Source organism: Lonchura striata, chromosome 2 (assembly GCF_050655825.1).
Source record: "Lonchura striata isolate lonStrDom1 chromosome 2, ASM5065582v1, whole genome shotgun sequence".
NCBI classification, from domain to species: domain Eukaryota; kingdom Metazoa; phylum Chordata; class Aves; order Passeriformes; family Estrildidae; genus Lonchura; species Lonchura striata.
The window spans coordinates 54698896-54718146 of record NC_140704.1 but is presented as its reverse complement, the minus strand read 5'-3'; the positions used below and the strand labels follow the sequence as shown (position 1 = coordinate 54718146).

The following is a 19251-nucleotide window of genomic DNA, read 5'->3' as shown; positions in this document are numbered from 1 at the left end:
GGGTTGATGCAGAGCAAAGAGAACTGCTGCCAGGCCTGACACCTTAAGGGAATCACTCTCAGCATCACTGCTTTTCTTAGCTTGGAGAGGCCAGGATGGCTGTCAGGACAGCAGGACTGAGGCTCCAGCACGGAGGTTGTGAGCTAGAAGGAAATAGGGGTACATGGTCATGGAGCTGCCACAGTGAGGCAGGTAATAGGATGATGATAGGATGATGATAGCCTTTGCTGAGCAGAAGACTTGCACAGGCATCCAGAGAGGCATCCCTTTGGGAACCAACCCCTAAGGAAATTTTTGGGGGTGGTCTCTGCTGGTTTGTTTGCCCCCTTTTAATCTTTCCATCCTTTGTATAAAATGCATCCCTTGTATAAAGTGCCCTTGGGCACTTTAGTGTATTTTAAGTATTCCTAGGACCTTCTGCAATGGCAGGGCATGTTACATAATCCTGAAAGATATATTTTCTTGGTTGCTTTCAAATACTTTCTTGCAATTAATAATTTAGCTATTTACTTAACCACAGGCAGACTATAAAATTATTTTGAGCAGAAGTAGCGTGTAAAATTATTTTTCCTCTTAAATCAACATTATCACTTTGAATTGAACCAGCTGAACAACTTATTTGATGCAGATTTACCATGTTTGGGATACAACATGTTTTAACATGTATGAAATTCAAGGATGTGTTGCTCTGATGACTTGAGCTGCAGTTTGATAAAGTAATTTTGTGTCTTTGTTTGCCTGCAGATTGAAGTAGCCAGTTAGCATGCATAAAACTGATTTTTTTTTTTTTCTGGTATGGCTCTGAATTTGCTGTGTGGCTGCAGACATTAGCCAACTTCAGATAATGAGAGATATTAATGAAACAAACTCATAGTTGAAGATTGAGCCAAATGACAGTTTATTTGGGCAATGCAAATTCTAGCATCTACTACCCTCTGCTGGGTATAAAGGAGTAAAACTCTCAGAAGCTCTTTGTGAGCAGCCATAGGCATGAATGGATGCCAAGAATTCCTACTCTGAGATTTTTAAGCAAAATTATTTAACATCTATCTTTTAAATTTGCATGAGTTCTTTTTAGGTGGACAGTAGTGTGATACTCTTTCTTGAGCAGGAGATACTTAAAGATCCTCAGCATTTGCACAGCCTGTCATGTGAAACAGCTTACAGACTTAAAATGCAGGGTTCTGAATCTTTGCCAAAGACTATGGACAACCTCCACTTTTGTGTGTATCTCTATGACACCATGAGAGTTACAGAACCATGACAAGTCTGTCAGATTTTAGTCACTCAGAGAATTTTGCATGACCTTGTGTAGTGGAGGCTGGTTGGATGCCAGGTACTCACCAAATCTGATCTCTCACTCTCCTTCACAAACTGGACAGGGGAGAGAAAATTTAACAAAAAAATTTAACAAAATCTATCAAATTTATCTCATGGCTTGAGGTAACGACCGGGAGAGATCACTCACTAAAAAGGGCAATGGACAAAACAGACTCAACATAGAGATTTGGATTAAATTTATTACTAAATAAAATCAGACCAGGATAATGAGAAGTAAAATGAAACCTTAAAACCATCTTTCCCCTACCCTCCTTCCTTCCTCGCTCTACCTCCTTCTCCAGCAGGGCAGGAAGACAGAGAACAAGAGTTATGGTCAGTTCATCATCTGTGGTTTCACCCACTGCTCAGGGAGAGGAGTGCTTCCCCTGCTCCACCATGGGGTCCCTCCCACAGGAGACATTCTCCAAGAACTTCTCCAGCATGAGTCCATCTCATGAGCAGCAGCTCCCTGCGAACTGCTGTAATGTGAGCCCATCCCACAGTCCTCAGACTGCTACAGCGTGGGTCACTCTTCCACAGGGTTCAGTTCTTGAAGGACAGGCTACTCCTGAGTGAGCTTCTCTCTCCATGGGTCTCCCACGAGGTCACAGCCTCATCTCAGGCTTCCACCTGCTCTGGCAAAGGCTCCTCCATGGGCTGCAGGTGAATCTCTCCATCCCCTTGGTCCTCCATGAGCTGCAGGGACACAACTGCTTCACCATGGTCTTCACCACAGTATGCAGTAGAATCCCAGTTTTGGTGCTTGGAGCACCTCCTCCCTCTCATTCTCCACTGACCTTGGTGTCTGCAGAGTTTTTCCTCTCCCATATTGTCACCCCACTCTTTTCTGGCCACAATTACAACTGTGCAATAACTTTTGTCCTTTCTTCCCAAATCTGTTACTACAGAAGCATTACCACCATTTCCAACTGCCCCAGCCTTGACCTGCAGCATGTCCCTCTTTGGAGCCACCAGGGATTGGCTCTGCCAAACATGAAGCAGCTTCTCACAGAAGCCTGTAGGTCCCACTACCAAAAACCCCAGTACACCTAATCATTTGGCAATTACGTGTTAACCTGCGCAGTTAATTCTTCAAAATTACGTGTTTTGTTTATTTTTTCATTCATTGACATACAGCCACACAACATATTCCTCTATCTTCAGTTGCTTTGTCTTTCTTTAAAGACCATACCATGAATAATCAGTCTGTGAGATCAAGAGACTGGATCCCTAAATCTTTCAAGGGTTTATTTTATGTAGAATTATAAATTACACCTTCTCAAAAAGGTTAGTAATATATGCTCTCTTAGGCATAAATATGCCTTTAGAGAAACCAAGAAACAATGTTGGGCTTTACAATCATTCTGAAAGCACAAAATTCAGTAATTTGCCAAATGCAACACTGTTTGTAAATACAAAAAAAAAAAAAATCCAAGTAAAGGGAGAAATAATTTTGGGCTAATATAATTTCAGATGGAGTGTAACTCCAGTTAATGCAGTGTAACACAAACATATCATGTATGTAACAACAGTACATAGTGGAAAGTATTTCACTTGCTTGTCCTAGAATAAAGTTTTATAGATCACAGAGAAATACACTTCCTGCACAGGACTCACCTCATGAGCTGCAGACTTAATAGTGTATCATCCTAGTATATGGAATTTTGCAAACAGTAATTTTCCTCATCCTTTCTGCAAGACACTTGTGGCTCTGGGTTGTGTATGTGGGATGTGAAGACATACTCAATGCCAGAATGGTATGCCATATACACAGTAACCTGCAGCATTTAAATGACACATCATGAACAATACCACGGCTTTTGGAACTTTACCATTACATCTTGTAGCCAGCAAATAAAGACAGTACCATGAAAATTCTTTGCTGTAGGCCAGAGTCCTTTCCTATCTATGTACAATCTTAAATGTACTTGAAAACCCTCTGTTAATCTGTCACATTGTGCTGTACCAAGGAGATTAGAAGAGTCATGACCAAGGGTGTTTGATTTTGATGTCAATACTTCTAAAATGAAGAGGGCCCCTAATAATAATAACTACATACAATGGGCACCTGGTAAAAGAATACATTTGGCTGATCATAGTAATGCTTTGGGTTGATCACAATGACCTTAGGGCTAGGACTGTCACACATAAGGATCTCACTTGATAGTAGGTCCCTTTCAAAGAGGTGGTGACGTGGTGTCCACAGGGAAACTGAAGTTCCATTGTACAGTGCTGGGCTGTTCCAGTGATATGCAGAGCAGCCATCACTGAAATGCAAGTGTTGAGATGCAAGAAACTAGCCTGGAGGTTATTACCAGTATCACTGTAAACCAAGTGTAATAGGTTCTTATGGCCACCTCAAAATGGCGTGCTCAAGTCTGGAATTGCAACAAGAAAAGCAAAAGTAAGTTTTGTCCTTGGAGAGATTCTTGGCCCTAGATCAAACTTGTGGAAGGAATGAACAGAAAACCACAGTGCTTTCCTGTAACCTCCTTACACTCACTGGATATTTCAAATCCAAAATCCCAGCTATCACAACTGAGCCATCCAGCTTCTTCACCAAACACAGCTATCATTGGACTTACCTTTGAAACCTACTGAGAGAGACCCTGAAAAACAGAGAAAAATCAACTTTCCTCTTCTTCAAGAGGCACAAACCCCCTCTTTCTTCAACTGAGATTTAGCAACTTAGGAGTGGAGTGGAAACAGATATTGTTTGCATATGAGATGACAAATTTTTAATGAAAAATAACTGCATTCCTAGGAAAATATAGATGTTCCTAAATATTTGCAGCTTCCTTGCCTCGGCAAACACAATGGAGCAGATTTATAGTAAACTTACATTCCACATGAAAACAGTGGACAAATAAAAATTCATAAGAGACAGAGATCTTCAGCTGAGTGATGGTTAAATACAGACAAGTTCCCTTTCATACTGGACAGATATTTAGCTGGTGGTCAGAGTCAGGAAAAGGAAGAGCAGCAGAGAGACATGCTGAACTGGGGTTCAGACCTTTTGGAACTCTGGCCACAACTCAGGTTGAGAGCAAGAATTTAGAGGTTGCACCTGTTATGCTCTATTACTTTGGAAAAAGAGGTATTAAATTAAGATTAGATTATATAATACAATGTATAAATTATATAGACTTCTTACAAAACTTCAAAAGCACTACAGAAAAAACAGCTTCTTTGGACCAAAGGTTTATTTTTAATGACACAACACTGGAAAACATAAGTTACAGATGACTTTTTGATACAGGATATATATATCTTACTTTAAAAGGTTCTGTGAAGGTATGCTGCATAAATACATATAGTGAAAATATATTGTGTTTATTTTATTCTCAGAGATTAGTTCTGTTTCTTTTTGAAAATGTATTCAGTCAATTAAATAAAAAAGTATAGATTAGCATCATAACAACTCCCCCCTCCAGGTTATCTCATTGTAACTACTGCAGCTGGAAGAGGAGATTGAGCCATGCCTTCTCAAAGGTTAGCGGCTTTGAACATGATGTTATTCATCATCTAAGAATGAAAAGTTCACATTACAAACACAGATATTGTATCATGTTTTGGCAATAGAGTAGTTAGTTTTGCTTTGAACAAAACTATTACCTGTAATGCCAGACAATGAAAAAGCAATGCATGTACTGGATGATACTACACGGCCAAAGAGCTACAATGAAGTTGTGAAAATGCATATAGCCATATGCACTCATATATACACATAAGTTCTTGTGTATATGTATTATGCATGTCCAAAAATAACACTGAAAAATGTTGCAGTAGTTAACTACCTTTTTAACACATGGAACTTGTAATAGTTTGACCTTATAGCTACAGGATAATTAATTAAATTTTCTGCAGTGCAACGGAATACAATACACTTAGTGCAGAGAAGTTAAGGTTTTGGTATTGAGGAAGCTAATTTCAGATTTCATGGGAAAGGACCAAATACAGGATCACCATAGCTCTGACGAAGCACAAACAAACCTGTCGCCACATACTCGTGAACAAATAAGGACATTTCATTTTTAACTGATTTTTTTTCCCATGTACTGCTTCAGAAATTACAGCTTAACTGTTTGCATTCATGCTCATTTGATATGTTTCAACTAGCTTTGTCTGGCACCAGTCTGTAAACCATTAACAGCTTAAACAACAAAAAGGTGGGCTCCTGTGTTTCAAAGAGGTTAAAAACCTACTGACTGAGTTTCATACTACATTTGTCTGCCTGGGAGAACTACTCCAGATGGCGTGTGAAGTTCTCTGGGAAAAGTCCTTTATAACTATTTGCATCTTTGTACTGAAGCCACTCGGATTCCTTAATGCCAGTCAACCAGCCAGCCTCCTGCAAAGAAAAAGACAGAGTCTTTTAAATTTCACATCTCCCCCCATTCCTCACTATGAGCTTCAGACCTGAAGATATTTCATAATAACATGGCTAAAGGATTTGGTGTTTTGGTTAAAAAGCTGCCTCTAATTTTGCACAGACCATTTTCTCTGTTCTACCAGACTACAGTTTTGTGAGACCAAGTGACTGCAAGCACACAATAAAGCCGTTAGCCCATCTAACTCCTGGCTGAACTTAGTATTCTAGGTGGGGGAAGAATAGCTCTGAATCCTAATTTTTTTTCTCTGAGGTATTTTTCTCTCATTCATGTATCAACTGTCAGAAGAAAGAACAGTTCTTCCAGTCTCAGGAGTTACTATCTCTAGAAAATATGTAGTGCTTTTTCAAAAAACTTCTGGGAACCTAAACCAGGACTTGACAAGCAAAATATCAACAAATCACCAGCTGTCCAAACAAACAAATGAGAGATTTCCTATTGGAAAGTACTGGATTCTCTCACGTGTGATAAATTCTACCTAGAATAAAATCATTTGGTATTTTTAAAAATGACCAATCTACTCTTACCTCACTAAGAAACTCTCTATCTTTTTCCTTTAAAGAAAAGGAACTGAAGCAAAGCCATGGCAAACAGAACTTCTAATGTTGCCACATTATTACTGTACAGACAGTACATATGCAGATAGAACAGCTTGAACAGATCATCACATATACCATCAAGTCATGATTTTGGGGTGCCTGTGTGTGCTAGTGGGGGCTCTCTGCCCCAAAATAAGCATCATTAAAGCAGATCTAGCTTATCTGTGACATTGAATGGGTACGTTTAAGTGAAGCATGTCTAATATCTAAGAGATAGAGGAACTGCAGCTCCTTAGCATAGGCAGTATAGACTCTAGAAAGGAATACACAGTTTTACTGGATAGTAACTTCAACACAAGTCTAATGGAAAAAGCCACTGGGTGGGACCATTTTGCTTCAAATGGAGGTTAATGTTACCAGGTATATTGGAATTACAGCTTTAGACAGGTCATTTTTGAAGGAGAATAAAGAATAACAAAGATAAGCCTCTATAAAAATCAACAAAGTACCTGGCAAAAGACAAAAGTATTTGGCTTCATGGTGATGTTAAACATGAAGGGGAAATATGTAACGTGCAATAAATATATGAAAAGAATGGCTTCAGAAACATGAATACATAAAGGTTTATTTTCTCCATCACTGCACACAATTTACTTCAATTAATGCTAATGGGAATTTCAGTGCACACCAGAAGAATAATTACACTTCATGGACTCACCAAGCATTATCATGTATTTAACACCTAATATCCTAGCAAAAAACAGACTAAAGTCAGAGAGCATATTTTGCTATCCTTAGAGTAGTGTCTATTCTGCAAACACTAACAGTGAAATCAACTAACAGTGAACTGCCCATGAGGTAAGACAGCATAATTTGAGTAGGGATAATATATTTAATTCCAATAAAAAGAGTTATGTACCTGCTGTAGTGTAAATATTTTGTTCTGAAATAAGTAAAAAAACCCCACTCACAAAAGCCAAGAATTCCTGTCTTGAATTAAAGAAAGCACAGCTAGAGGACTGATAACTACCTAACTTAGAACATCATTAACCAGCAAAACAATTTCAAACACAGTTCTCAGGGCTCATATGTGCTTAGGGCGTTAGTATTTATGCCTATTTTAAGAGATATTCTTCTTTCAGAGCAGTGCTCTTAACTACCTGATCAGGCAGGATCCAGTCCCCCACTTCTCAACCCTCAAATCAACTGGAAGACTTCTTACCAACACTACAGGCACTAACAGATACCCTTGGGGTGGCTGATGCCAGTAGTGTACAGTACAGTCTTCTCTTTTAAAGCAGCAGCCAAAATCAACATACTTCACTACAATTCAATTTAACATATAGAATACATTTGTTTAAAATTCCACCTGAACTGCAATGTTAGAACAAAATTAGATGCCTTAAATTAAAGTACTGTTATATTCAGATTCAGGCTGCTGAGGGGCAAAGTTATATTTATCAGAGGCACCTAACACAGAGCAGCATCTCTGTACCTTTCGGCTACAGAACATCACAATTTGTGTGCATTCTCAGTGCTCTCTGTGGCTGAATCTGCATTATTTCTACAAATCATACATAAAAATGGAACATTTAGAGAGCATGTAATCAATTCTACTGGAATGTTGACAAGATGATATAGAACAATGTTACAGAGTGTGTAGGTCATCCTCTGCATTAAATCTTTGTGTACCTAAAAGACAATGTAGCACAAATAAGCCCTAAAAAATATGCAGAGGTCAGATTCTGCTAATAACATGTATCTGTGACTTCAGGTATAGTCAGCTGTGCCATTTAGTCTCAAATTAAACTACATACAAAGGCCTAAGTAAAATCTTTGTGTTTTCTTATAGTCACATAATTTTGAATACACATCCCCATTAACTATAATCAGTAAGAAAAAAAGATGAGATAAAGAAGAATGTCAACAAAAGCAAGAACCACATTTTTACCTGATCAGCTGTGGTCTCAGAAGGAATTACTAGTACAATATCTCCTCGTTTTAAATTAAGCTCATCACTGTTAGCTGCCTCAAAATCATGCAGAACTTCAACCTAAAGAAAAAAACACCACACATATTGAAGACATTTTCTTAACAAAATTACTTGTTAAATCTGGACTGAAAAAAAAAAAAATTAGTCTTTATGCAAACATATGCCATAGACAAGTATATTCAAATTATCATAGAATCATGGAATGCTAACAGGTTGTAATGGACCTTAAAAATCATCTAGTCCCAACCTCCCCTGCCATGGGCAGGGACAATCCCCTACACCAGGTTGCTCAAGGCCTTATCCAGCCTGGCTTTGAACGCTGCCAGGGCTGGGGCATCCACAACTTCCCTGGGCAACCTGTTCCACTGCCTCACCATCCTTGCAGTAAAAATTTCTCCCTATTATCTAATCCAAATTTTCCCTCCTTCAATTTGTTCCCATTACTCCTTGTCCTACAATAAATTACAGTTCCTGATGAAGAGTCCCTCTCCAGCTTCCCTATAGGTCCCCTTCAAATACTGGAAGGTTGCCATGAGGTCTGCATGGAACCTTCTCTTCTCCAAGCTGAATAGCCCCAGTTTTCTCAGCCTGTGTTCAAGGTGGTGCTGTTCCAGTCCTCTTATCAACCCTGGCCCTCCTCTGGATTTGTTCCAAAAATTCCATGTCCCTTCTTGCTGGGGACACCAGAACTGTATGCAGCACTCCAGGTGGGATCTCACAAGAACAGAATCACCTCCTTTGATCAGGCATAAATTGGTAATAAAGGCATTGATTCATGTCAGTTTTTTATGCACTTCCTTATAAGCAGGGACAACTTAAGGATAGTTTCCTTTTCTGAGACTATCACAAGAAACTTAAGATCCGTCCCCAAGATTACAAGATCTCAAGGATGGACGATAATGCAACATTCCACAAGTCCTGCCTGTTGGACAGACCTGCCACTCTCATATTTCCCACGTAAGGAACTTCCTTCCATTCCCCATTATCATGAGATCTGCAAGAGGGGTGGCAAGATTTTACAAATAAAACTGAGAAATACTCTCAGAACTTTATATTCTCTCATTCTCTTGTCGTGGCCACTGTTGTATTACTCCTCTTGTGAATATCTATAAAAATTTGAGTCAGATATATAGTACCCATTGCAACAGATGACCAAAGAGGTAAGTAATGGGAACCCTAATTAATGATTGCCTTGGTAGGAACTCCCACTTACCAGCAGATGGGTATGCCAAAAATATCTGCCTTTCAAAGGGGTGAGCATTCAAACATTGGCAAGATCAGCATGTCATTGCAAACAGACCATTTTAAGTAAATGATTTTATCTCCTTAAAAGATAGCTAGCCTAATTTTCTCAAAGCACAGACAGCTCCACAATAACTCTACAATTATGAAAGATAACTCTACAATTATGGAATTGGGAACCAGATTGCAAGCATATATTCTACTTCTCCTTCTCTATGTCTGACCCTAGAGACTGAGATTAAAAGCAAAAGATTAACTATGTCAGCATGTTTGAGTTGCATGATAGTGTTTACCTTTACCCTAGTGTTATCCACAAAGTTTGCAGAAAATATTGAGTAATGAGAATAGACCAAAAAGAATGGCATACTTAGAGAGTGCTATGGGACTAATTAGTTGGAACTATGCAAATTATAGTAGGAAGTATGTAAAGTTCATCCTTCCTCAAGGAGATTTTCTGCTGCTCAGTGATTCAAAATGAAAAGTAATTTCAAAGAACCTTGTGAACCAGGAAACCCTGGTGGTTTTGCCAGGCAAGGGAAGAACTTCTCTTATGCCTCATTAAATTTTTCTGTTTGAATTACCCTAATAGTTTATATTATTACTAAAGTTACTGAATACATTTTGGCTTCAATGTATTTCAATAGAATCAGTACTCCCACTATAGATTTTCAGGCCAGAAAAAAAGCCATTTTTTAATGATCATAGAATTATAGAAGAGTTTGGGTTTGCAAGGGACCTTAGAGATCAAATATATTAGCATATTAGATGTATAATTAGAATATATCAACAATATTACTGATTACTATGTGGCAGTGCAGTTTTATTCAATATATTAATTTTCAGCAGTAATTTGGTGAGATTCAAGGGTTTTTGTACTTCAATTAATCTTACAGCTACACAGGATATGCCCAACAACAAGCATGCAGAAAATGTATCTTCTGAGATTTTATTTATGAAGCAACAACACAATATTACACTTGTAGTTGCATATATTTGTGCATGTGTGTGACTGATAAACTAAGAATACTTTGCCCTTAACAAATCATGACACTAATGTGCAGACAAGACACATCCACAGAAGCTAGGGATATCTAGAAGAAGAATGGAGAAGCAGACCTTATAGAGAAAACCAGGTGGCATTGCTGAAGCTGCATCTTCTGCTGGAGCAGGCTGATCCTGAGAAAGTACAGCCTGGATTTCTTCAGCAGGTTTCTGATCATTTCCAGACTGGGAAATTTCACTGAGAGAAGTGTCAGTGACCTGAGCGCCCATCTCTGCTGTGGCATCTCTGGACTCATTCATGGTGACTTCATGTTCTCCCTCCCCCTCGTTGTTTGATGCTGGATCTATTACTACTGAAGGGATGCTGCTGATCTTTTCCTGGGGGAAAAAAAATAAAAAACAAACCCCCCACAGAAAAGAAATACAAAACTATTTAGTACTTTATTTCAAACAGGAAAACACTATTGTTTGTTTATTGCATAGGGCATATATGGGGTTGAAAATTTTTTTTTTTTCTCTTCCATGAATTCTTAAGACAGAAAACAGTATTTGTGCAAGAATGTCAAGGAATAATCCCCTCCCTGTTATCACTGCTCCCCTTAGTCCTCCTAAACCTACTTTACACATTACTACACTAATAATAAAAAATATTTGTAGTCAGCTTGGGCTTAATTTTCAGTGTTCATGGAAATTACTAGACCTTTTTCCTTCACTCTGTTCTCTAGTTTTGGCAGGTTTGAGTGAAGCCAGTAGTTCCAGTAGTCACTGTACTGTTTTTATTTGGAAATGGAAGTCAGCAGGATAATAGTGGTAGAAGGTGATGAAAGAAGGAAATACGACATATTTCTCTGACTGAAGGGATCTCTCCTGATTTATAACAATGTAACAGGGTACAGAGAAAGCAAAAAAAAAAAATCTAAGTAGCATCTGACCAATCAGGGATCCCAGTTAAAAAAGCATTTAACAAAACTTGTTGTAGGACCCAACCTGAAAAAAAACATGTTCACTGATCCTCTTCCAGACCATCTTATCCTGGAGCACAGATGAAATATAATATGCAATTAAATCTGGCAACTGGCTGCCCTGCTACAGGGTCTGCTCTAGCAGGTGTTTGCCAGCTCCTCAGAGGTTGTGAGGAAAAGGCAGCAGGCCAGATATGGATACATGGCTTGACTGCTATGACTTACAGGAAACAAAGTAATGCTATTGATAGGACATGGTGTCAGAATTTAAGAGAAATCCAACTGTTTCTCTGCTATTTTTCCAGAAAGCCCTGTTATCTTATGTGATAAATGTTATCTCCACAGAGGAGCACAGGGAGACAACAGTGGGGGATAACCCAAACAATGTGCTGCCATGCTGCTCACAGGACCATGAGAGGGCCATCAACTCCCATCTCCACAAGCCTAGGGGAGTAGAGAGACACAAAGGCAGGCACAACCCAAAGTAAGGACTTAGAAGAAAGGATACCCTGTGTGAGATCTTCCTAGGGCCATCCCAAGAGAACATAAATCTTGCTACTGGTTGAAGCTAGGGGCACAGGACTGCAGTAGCCTTGCCTCTCTCGGGCTGCTTAATCTGTCCTGATTCCCCTAACACACTCTCCCATGAACTGACATGAGTTACCTGAGACATATCAGCCTCTTTTTCTTCTCCCTGAGGTTTGTCTCCTTCAGCAATATCCTCCTGCTCAGCGGTGGCAGCTCCTGCTGCCACAGCTGCACTATCTTCTGATGCTGCAATCCTCTCACCAACAGGTACCAGCTAAAAACAACAGAAGAGAGGGACCTTTCAGGATATGAGTTACAGATACTTGCTGGAGAGAACATGGGACAGGCTCTGCTCTGTGACCTCCCTGTGTGATGCTGACCTATGGTCTTGAGTTCACTGGTGTTCCTCTTGATTTATGGAGAAGAGCAGTGCTGGGGACAAGCTTGCTCAGAAAAACTGATTAAAAGGTGGGAGAGAGACATTTATGAAACCTCACCAGGCAACATTTAGCAGAGTCCTCAGGTGTTATGAGTAACTGTTTGTCAAAGCTGTTTTCCTTCCCTTGTCTTCCAGCTGTATTGTGGAAGAAATTTACCACTGGTTTCCGCAGAGGAGGAGGAGCTTGTCTAGAGGCCCCCAGGACCCTGCTAATGGAATCTGTTCTTGGGAAGAGCCTTCAAGTCTTCTCTAGCTAGTTACCTACTTCACCACAGACCTTGCCTGGCTTCAAGTATCTTGTACTATTAGTTACACATTCCTTTCTAACAGAGGGACTTACAAATCAGGTCACATCAGAAGTAAATATATTCTACATCTGGTTAAGTATCAGAAAAAAAAAAAAAAAACCCTACAAAGATTTATAGTTATCTCAGTATAGAAAGATACATAAAGGCCTATTCAGTCTTTGACTGAATAATTTCTGATCAGTCGGTGTTGAAAAGTTAATACATGATTTATTCTGACTCGTGAAAAGTGCACAGAAGAGTACCTGCCTACTACTAGATCAATGTTTAATCCCTCACCAGCAGAAACTGTTACTTGTTATTGTGGGTAACTCGAAAGGTTATTGTATTCCATGTCTGTCTGCTCCCCAAATTACTTACAATTAATTAATCTTAGGTTTGGACATTTGAAGGTAAATGACAAAGCTCATTGTTTTAATCTAATTAACTTCAAGACAGAATTTTTACCTTACAGCAGATGGTTCAAAGATAAAGTAAAAACACTGAAGGAAAACTCTTTTCGAGGTACCAATGTCAAGCCACAGTTAGCAGTAATCTCTCTGATCTCCAGTGAACAGTCTGATGCTATTCATTTCCACAGTTTGATCTTTCCCCTGTGGATGAAGCTAACTTCACTACCTAAATTCAGTAACTGTTCAAGGACACTTGTTCAGGTCTTGTTTTTCAGCAACATTAAATATTCACCACTATTCCTATTTGCTGCTATTAATTGGTATGATAAAGAAATCCTCCTGGAATCCATGAAGACAGAAAATACTGTATGGATTTCTAAAAGCACTGGGGAACTTACATTTAAATTGAAACTGCTGCTGCTGAAGCATGCTCTATTGTAAGAGGAAATAACATCAACAGACAAGGTCAGATGTTGACATTTTCTCCTATAAGTCATGCAAGCCTGCCACTCATATAGTATTACCAATTTTAGGAGTCCTGATCCAAGAAGATACACAAATAAATGATGAATGTTGCCTGGAAGAGGCTAGTAGGAAAGAGTGGGAATAGAGTGCACAACAGATTGATTTGACACCATGCATTTCTAAGAGTATGCTGCAGAAATTGGGTCTTGCTGTCTATTCTGAGCTTTTTCTGCTTATTGGATTTGTATGGACCATTTCATTTTACTAAGGAGGAGAATACTAATTTACATGAATTGGTTCACAAATGCCCACACTGATAGGATGACACTCACAGCATGCAGTCAGGAGTCACTAAATGTATACCACAGTTCACAGTTCCTTTTTCTTGTGTCTTAGAGTACAAAACCAATAAAAGCTAGATGATTAAAAAAAGCTTTTATAGAAAGGCATATGAGGTAGCTTAGAATGAACCTCACTATCAGTCTCAAATATCTGATTAGTACAGAAGAGAAAAAAAAAGGGCGGGAACTTGAATTCATAACCAGCTGTGTTGAACCACATCCTTGCAGATGCAGCTACTTGTATTACCTTACTTCACATTGAAAACCAATCCTACAGATCTCTTTCATATAGGTAATTAATAACATTAGGCAGTCTAACAGTATTCAAAATTAGCTCTCTCTAGCAGTATTATTGAAATTACACCAAGCACACAGGGGCAAAAGAAAGGATCATCTAGTATCATGAGGGGTGTGATAGAACCACTCAACTGTTTTAATTGCACAGATGTGAATTTTTCTTTAGCCAGGATGCAGCTTATCCACACAGTTGTACTCTCATTAACATTCCTGTCAGCTCAACACAATATTGCCAGATATTCAGCAGTAGCAATAATGAGCCCAGGAAGAGGAAAAGGGGTACCAAGCCTGTTGCTGAGGTCTGCCAGAGGCGCTCCCTCTGATACACTTGTTGTCCAGAGGTGAAGTTTTTGCCTTATGGCTGGATTTAGAACAGAAATTGGTAATTTTTATGACAGTTGGTTATAATCAGCTAAGCTATCAAATGTCAAGAGAGACCAATCATCAAGCTTTAGAGAATACATCAGTTGCAAAGTCTTGGAAAATTCTGAAGTACTACTGAATAATTTGTTAACCAAATTACTGAGTATCAAAGGGACCATGGTCCATTAACAGTCAAATACTGGCTTAGCAAATAACTTTATCTCTTGTGGCAGCTCTTCTGCACATTGTTTTAAACAGCTGTTTTAAACCAAATATGGGCAAATTCACTCTCAGATGAGAGAGTGAACAAGTAGTATTAGAATAAAGGGGTAAGGTTTCAAAGATTTAGCCTTGGTGCTAGCACAACTGTGAAGCATTTCTTGCACATTTCTTCTTGAACCAGACTTGTCGGGAGTGACAAGGCAATGCTGGAGGAACAACACAACACTCTCTTTGCACTGAGTCCACACCAAGCTGGGCTTGATCTGCCACTCCCACTCTGCACTTTCTTCCAATGCAATTCCATTGGCTTCCATGTGGATGTGGCAGTGCTGTGGCATGTGTGGTGAGGAATACAGCACCAGTGAGTCCCAAATTCACTTCCAAGTGACACTGGTATGCCCTACAGCTACAGATATAGCCTTGGCTCTAGCAGACCTAATGCACTTTTACAGCAGGACAATGAACCTAAGCCTGGACAGCTGAACTTAGCAAGTTCTGAAACCAGTTCATTACCTTTTTGTATATATCAAGGCACCAAAATGAGTAACAACAACAACCACAAAAAAAAAAAAAAAAACAAACCAAAAAAAAACCAAAAAAAACCACCAAACTGGTTTCTAGCACCTTGAGATACAAATCCTCAGTGATTAGTAACTCGAAGTTATTTCCCAGTCCCTATTTCTGTTCATGAGTTTAATATGCAGCTAATCCTCTTGTGCTGTCCTCTGTGCATGTTTGAATACATTGCAGTTTCACTTTAGAATACAAGGATTCAGAGTAAGTACTTTTATCACTCCTAAAAAAATATAAGCAATATGCAATCATTCAAGTCCACCTATGTACAGCCTAAACTATATCACCGAGCTTTAATTTGCTTTGTAATTTGATTTTAACTGTATCTAATAATGTCAGACTATGCTTTAGCAAACCAACTCATAACATGATTATTTCCAAGTATCTGTTTTAGCTCAGGGCATGTTGTGCTAGGAAAAATAAATTATTAATCATAGGGCTTTTTTATAAAGAAATTTACAAAAAGGCTAGGCAAACAAATATACAGAAATTTGTAAAAGCTACTTGGAATCTATGCAGCATATTTCCAAATGTCAGTAGAAACAGAATTATACCTCCTTTAGCTGGGGAGCTGCTTTGTTGCCCTGAAATATTTATCACTTTATACTGCTGCAACAGGCAGTTTCTAAGATAAATCCTGCATTGAATGAGAGGTTATATGTTAGAATATATACCATGGGTGCAGATATATCTGTGCAGTGCTAGACTTAAGATACCACAGCTAGGTCACAGTTGCATGGTATTGGCCTGTCTATTGATGACATGCAAATGACAAATTTTTTGTAATGGTTGAAAATATTAAAGCACAACCATACTCAAGTCTGTTCATATGTACCTCGCTTTCCTTCTCAGCAACTCCAGTTGTCTCCTTATCTCCTGCCTCGACATTCTCCTGTATAAAAAGGAAATATGGTCATCACCTTAGACATGCTGAAGCAATGGCTGCAGAGAAATTGGTATTGATCAAGCTAATGGAAGCATGCCATGTATGGGATGCAATGGCTAAATGAGCTAGTATATATTGCCCCATATAATCTGAAATAGAAGTACTTGTGTGCTAAAACAAACCCTTTACATACGTTATCATCATCACACTGGAACTATTAAGGACAATTTAACTTACTTTTACTACTAGTATTTTCATAACAGCACCAGCTTTGAAGAATTGTTTAGTAAGCAACCTTGCAGTTTGCACCAAGTTCAAATTTCTCCCACTGGTCACTCAAACTGTTTCCATTATCACCTGCTACTCCTCCTGTAATTCACCAGGGCCTCAGTGTAAACTTCATGAAATACTACTTCCACTCATGTTAGACTGCAGCTCATTTAAAGATCACCCCAAAAGATGTGGGTCACAAAGTTCAAGGTTCTTTTTGGGGTTGTTTTTTTGTGGGTTTTTTTTTTTGTTTTTTTTTTTTTTTTCTGAATCACCTTACTTTGGGTCCATATTCAGTGGTACATGCAGCAGGAGCCTGACATTAAAAAAGTTAGACATCAGTGGTTTTCCAAATCTGACACCCATTTAGGTTCAAACAATTGAATGCACTGACCAGTACCAAGCTCCTCCCAAACAGTACTTGTGACCAGCACCAGGTCCTTTTCTACAAAAGGTCAATAGTCAAAACCATAAAAATTCAGGTTTGGTGTAGAATATGTAGAATAGTTGGAAGTGCTTTTTTAGCTATTAAGGTTTGACTTTCTGCAGACATGGCTATTTCTGAAGACACTCTGCTAAGCAAAACCAAGACAAAGCCCCATTATGGAAATCAATTTTGCTAATAAATTTTAAGACAGCTAGGTCAGATATTTCTACAGAGCAGTAAGGGTGAAGAGAAGTTCTGCAAGCATACTTGGGGGCATGGTATATTGGAATGCCTGCTTTGGCAGTCAGAAGCCAGGAAACCTCACATACTCCGGCTCCAGCTACCTGCCTTCACACACACAACTGTCATGCCAAAATTCCTTAAAGTTTCAGCTGAAATGGTTGCATATTTCTTTTTTAATAAAAAAGAATGGTGAATGCAAACTTCATATCACTCTTTTTTTTCCTACTCTAACCTAGCATTGCTCGCAGTCAGTTGTAAGCACTGAACATGCCCAGAGGTCAGGACAGAGCAGCTGCTGACAGTAGTGTTGCCAAAGAAACCTCTTACAGCCTTATCCCTGTTAAAATTGCAATATTATATAACCTTTTAAAAATTATTAATTCCTTATTTTTTTAAGCTGTCAAGCCTCTACTGTGTGGTCTTCAATTTTTAGGAAGTTTGAGGAGGCTGTAAATGGTCTTAAATAGAAAAAAAAAAAATATCAGCAGCGAAATATAAATATTTCACACTCTAATAATGCATGTATGCACAGAACCACCTAGAGAATTTTTTTTCTAGAGCAGAGCAAACTGTTGCCCATAAAAACATTATGTCCAACTGCAAGTCAGTACACAGACGACTTCCCAACTTGTTCTATTAAAAAGTGCTGAATTTCTGCCAGCAGCTGTATTTACAATTTGCCTTCAGAAATTAGTATAATCTTGCACTTCAAAGTCGGGAATGTGTTGGCATTTTTCATTTTCTTAGTAATTCCCTGGCAATATTCTCTGGTGAGAATTCCATCAGCCTAGCTTTGAGTATCTTTGTAGAATGATTTAATATATACATATGCATACTTTCAAATAAGAACTGTTTTCTTATTAACTAAAAGCACAATTTTGTTTGGAAAGGTGAAAGTAAGGAGAGCTTCTTTTATTTCCAAAGCTTGAGCTTGAGCTTTCCTGTAGCTAACTTGATTATTGTGTACTAGTCAATTTAGTACCATTTTGCTTTTCTGATTAGCTGGAAGTTGCAATTTTGTGGATAATGGAGTTTGAGAAGAGAGGCATGATAAACTGTATCACTTTTAGAGCATGAAACCCTAGTAAAAAGGATGACTGGAATAATACTTGGAAACTAACACCCTGGTTCTAGAGAGAAAAATCTGCTTCTGGAGGCTCCAACAGAAAGACACTATTCTGTATCAGTTGTCTCCTGTAAAAGAGAGTCATATATTTTTAATGGCCTTATGCTCCCATTCTTCACCTGCACTTAGCTTCATGCTCAGAATCTGGGCACAGCTGACTGCTCTTCTGTATCTAACCATTGTATTACTCTCCCAAACTACACATTCCACCATTTGGGCACTGTGAATTGTACCTAAAGTGAGACTGAACCCTAATTAGATACACTTGGTTGCAGGCTGTTCCCTGACCTCTGCTGTACTCACTCTGTCTGCAAAAAGCTTATCAGGAGGTAGCTTCACGTATGCTTATATACTACTCTGAAAACCACAGTATTTAGCTGAGCATCTGACTGCTTTGATGGGAGAACATCGGAGTCCAGGCAGGCATCAGACCCAAAGCACTGAGAAGCTCTTTCCATACTAATAAGTGCAGTGGAAGTAGAAAAGCTGATCTTCAAATACTATGTCTCACATGCAGGAAAAGAAGGGAAATAACAACATTTCATAAGCATTCTTTTTATTATGATGTCCTCATGACATCTTTGCTTGAATGTGAAAAAATTGATGTGGTGAGAGGGGCAGTATTACTTGAAAAAGAAATAAGCCAGTGGTTAAGGCATTATATCCTTCAGACTATCCTTTAGATTTATAGCTGCTTTTGGGGATGCTTTACAAACAGAAAAACAACTCTGTGTGGAGAATTCCATGCATAAACTGTTTACCATGGTTAACTTCTGTTGGCACACATGGTCATACTGTCCCTTTAATTACCATTTTATCCCTCTCCCTAAAAAGATCAACTGTTGATAGCTACTAACAAAAACTTTATTTGTTCTATGGCACTGGAGATCTGAAGGACCAAGACATACGAAGAGATCCTAGGCAA

The 19251-nt window shown here is 38.8% G+C and overlaps 1 protein-coding gene across 1 annotated transcript in view; it reads right to left on the bottom strand.

Moving 5' to 3' along the window:
- Window positions 1-4505: 4505 nt before the first annotated feature.
- Window positions 4506-19251, bottom strand: part of LOC110479360 (amphiphysin) — a 120139-nt gene continuing 105393 nt past the window's right edge. The window contains exons 18-22 of the mRNA XM_021546627.4: window positions 16210-16266; window positions 12114-12251; window positions 10602-10865; window positions 8202-8303; window positions 4506-5671 (exon numbers count right to left, since the gene is read on the bottom strand). Of these exons, the coding sequence (XP_021402302.2) occupies window positions 5564-5671; window positions 8202-8303; window positions 10602-10865; window positions 12114-12251; window positions 16210-16266 (669 nt within the window). The 3' untranslated portion in view covers window positions 4506-5563. The remainder of the gene's footprint in view (window positions 5672-8201; window positions 8304-10601; window positions 10866-12113; window positions 12252-16209; window positions 16267-19251) is intronic.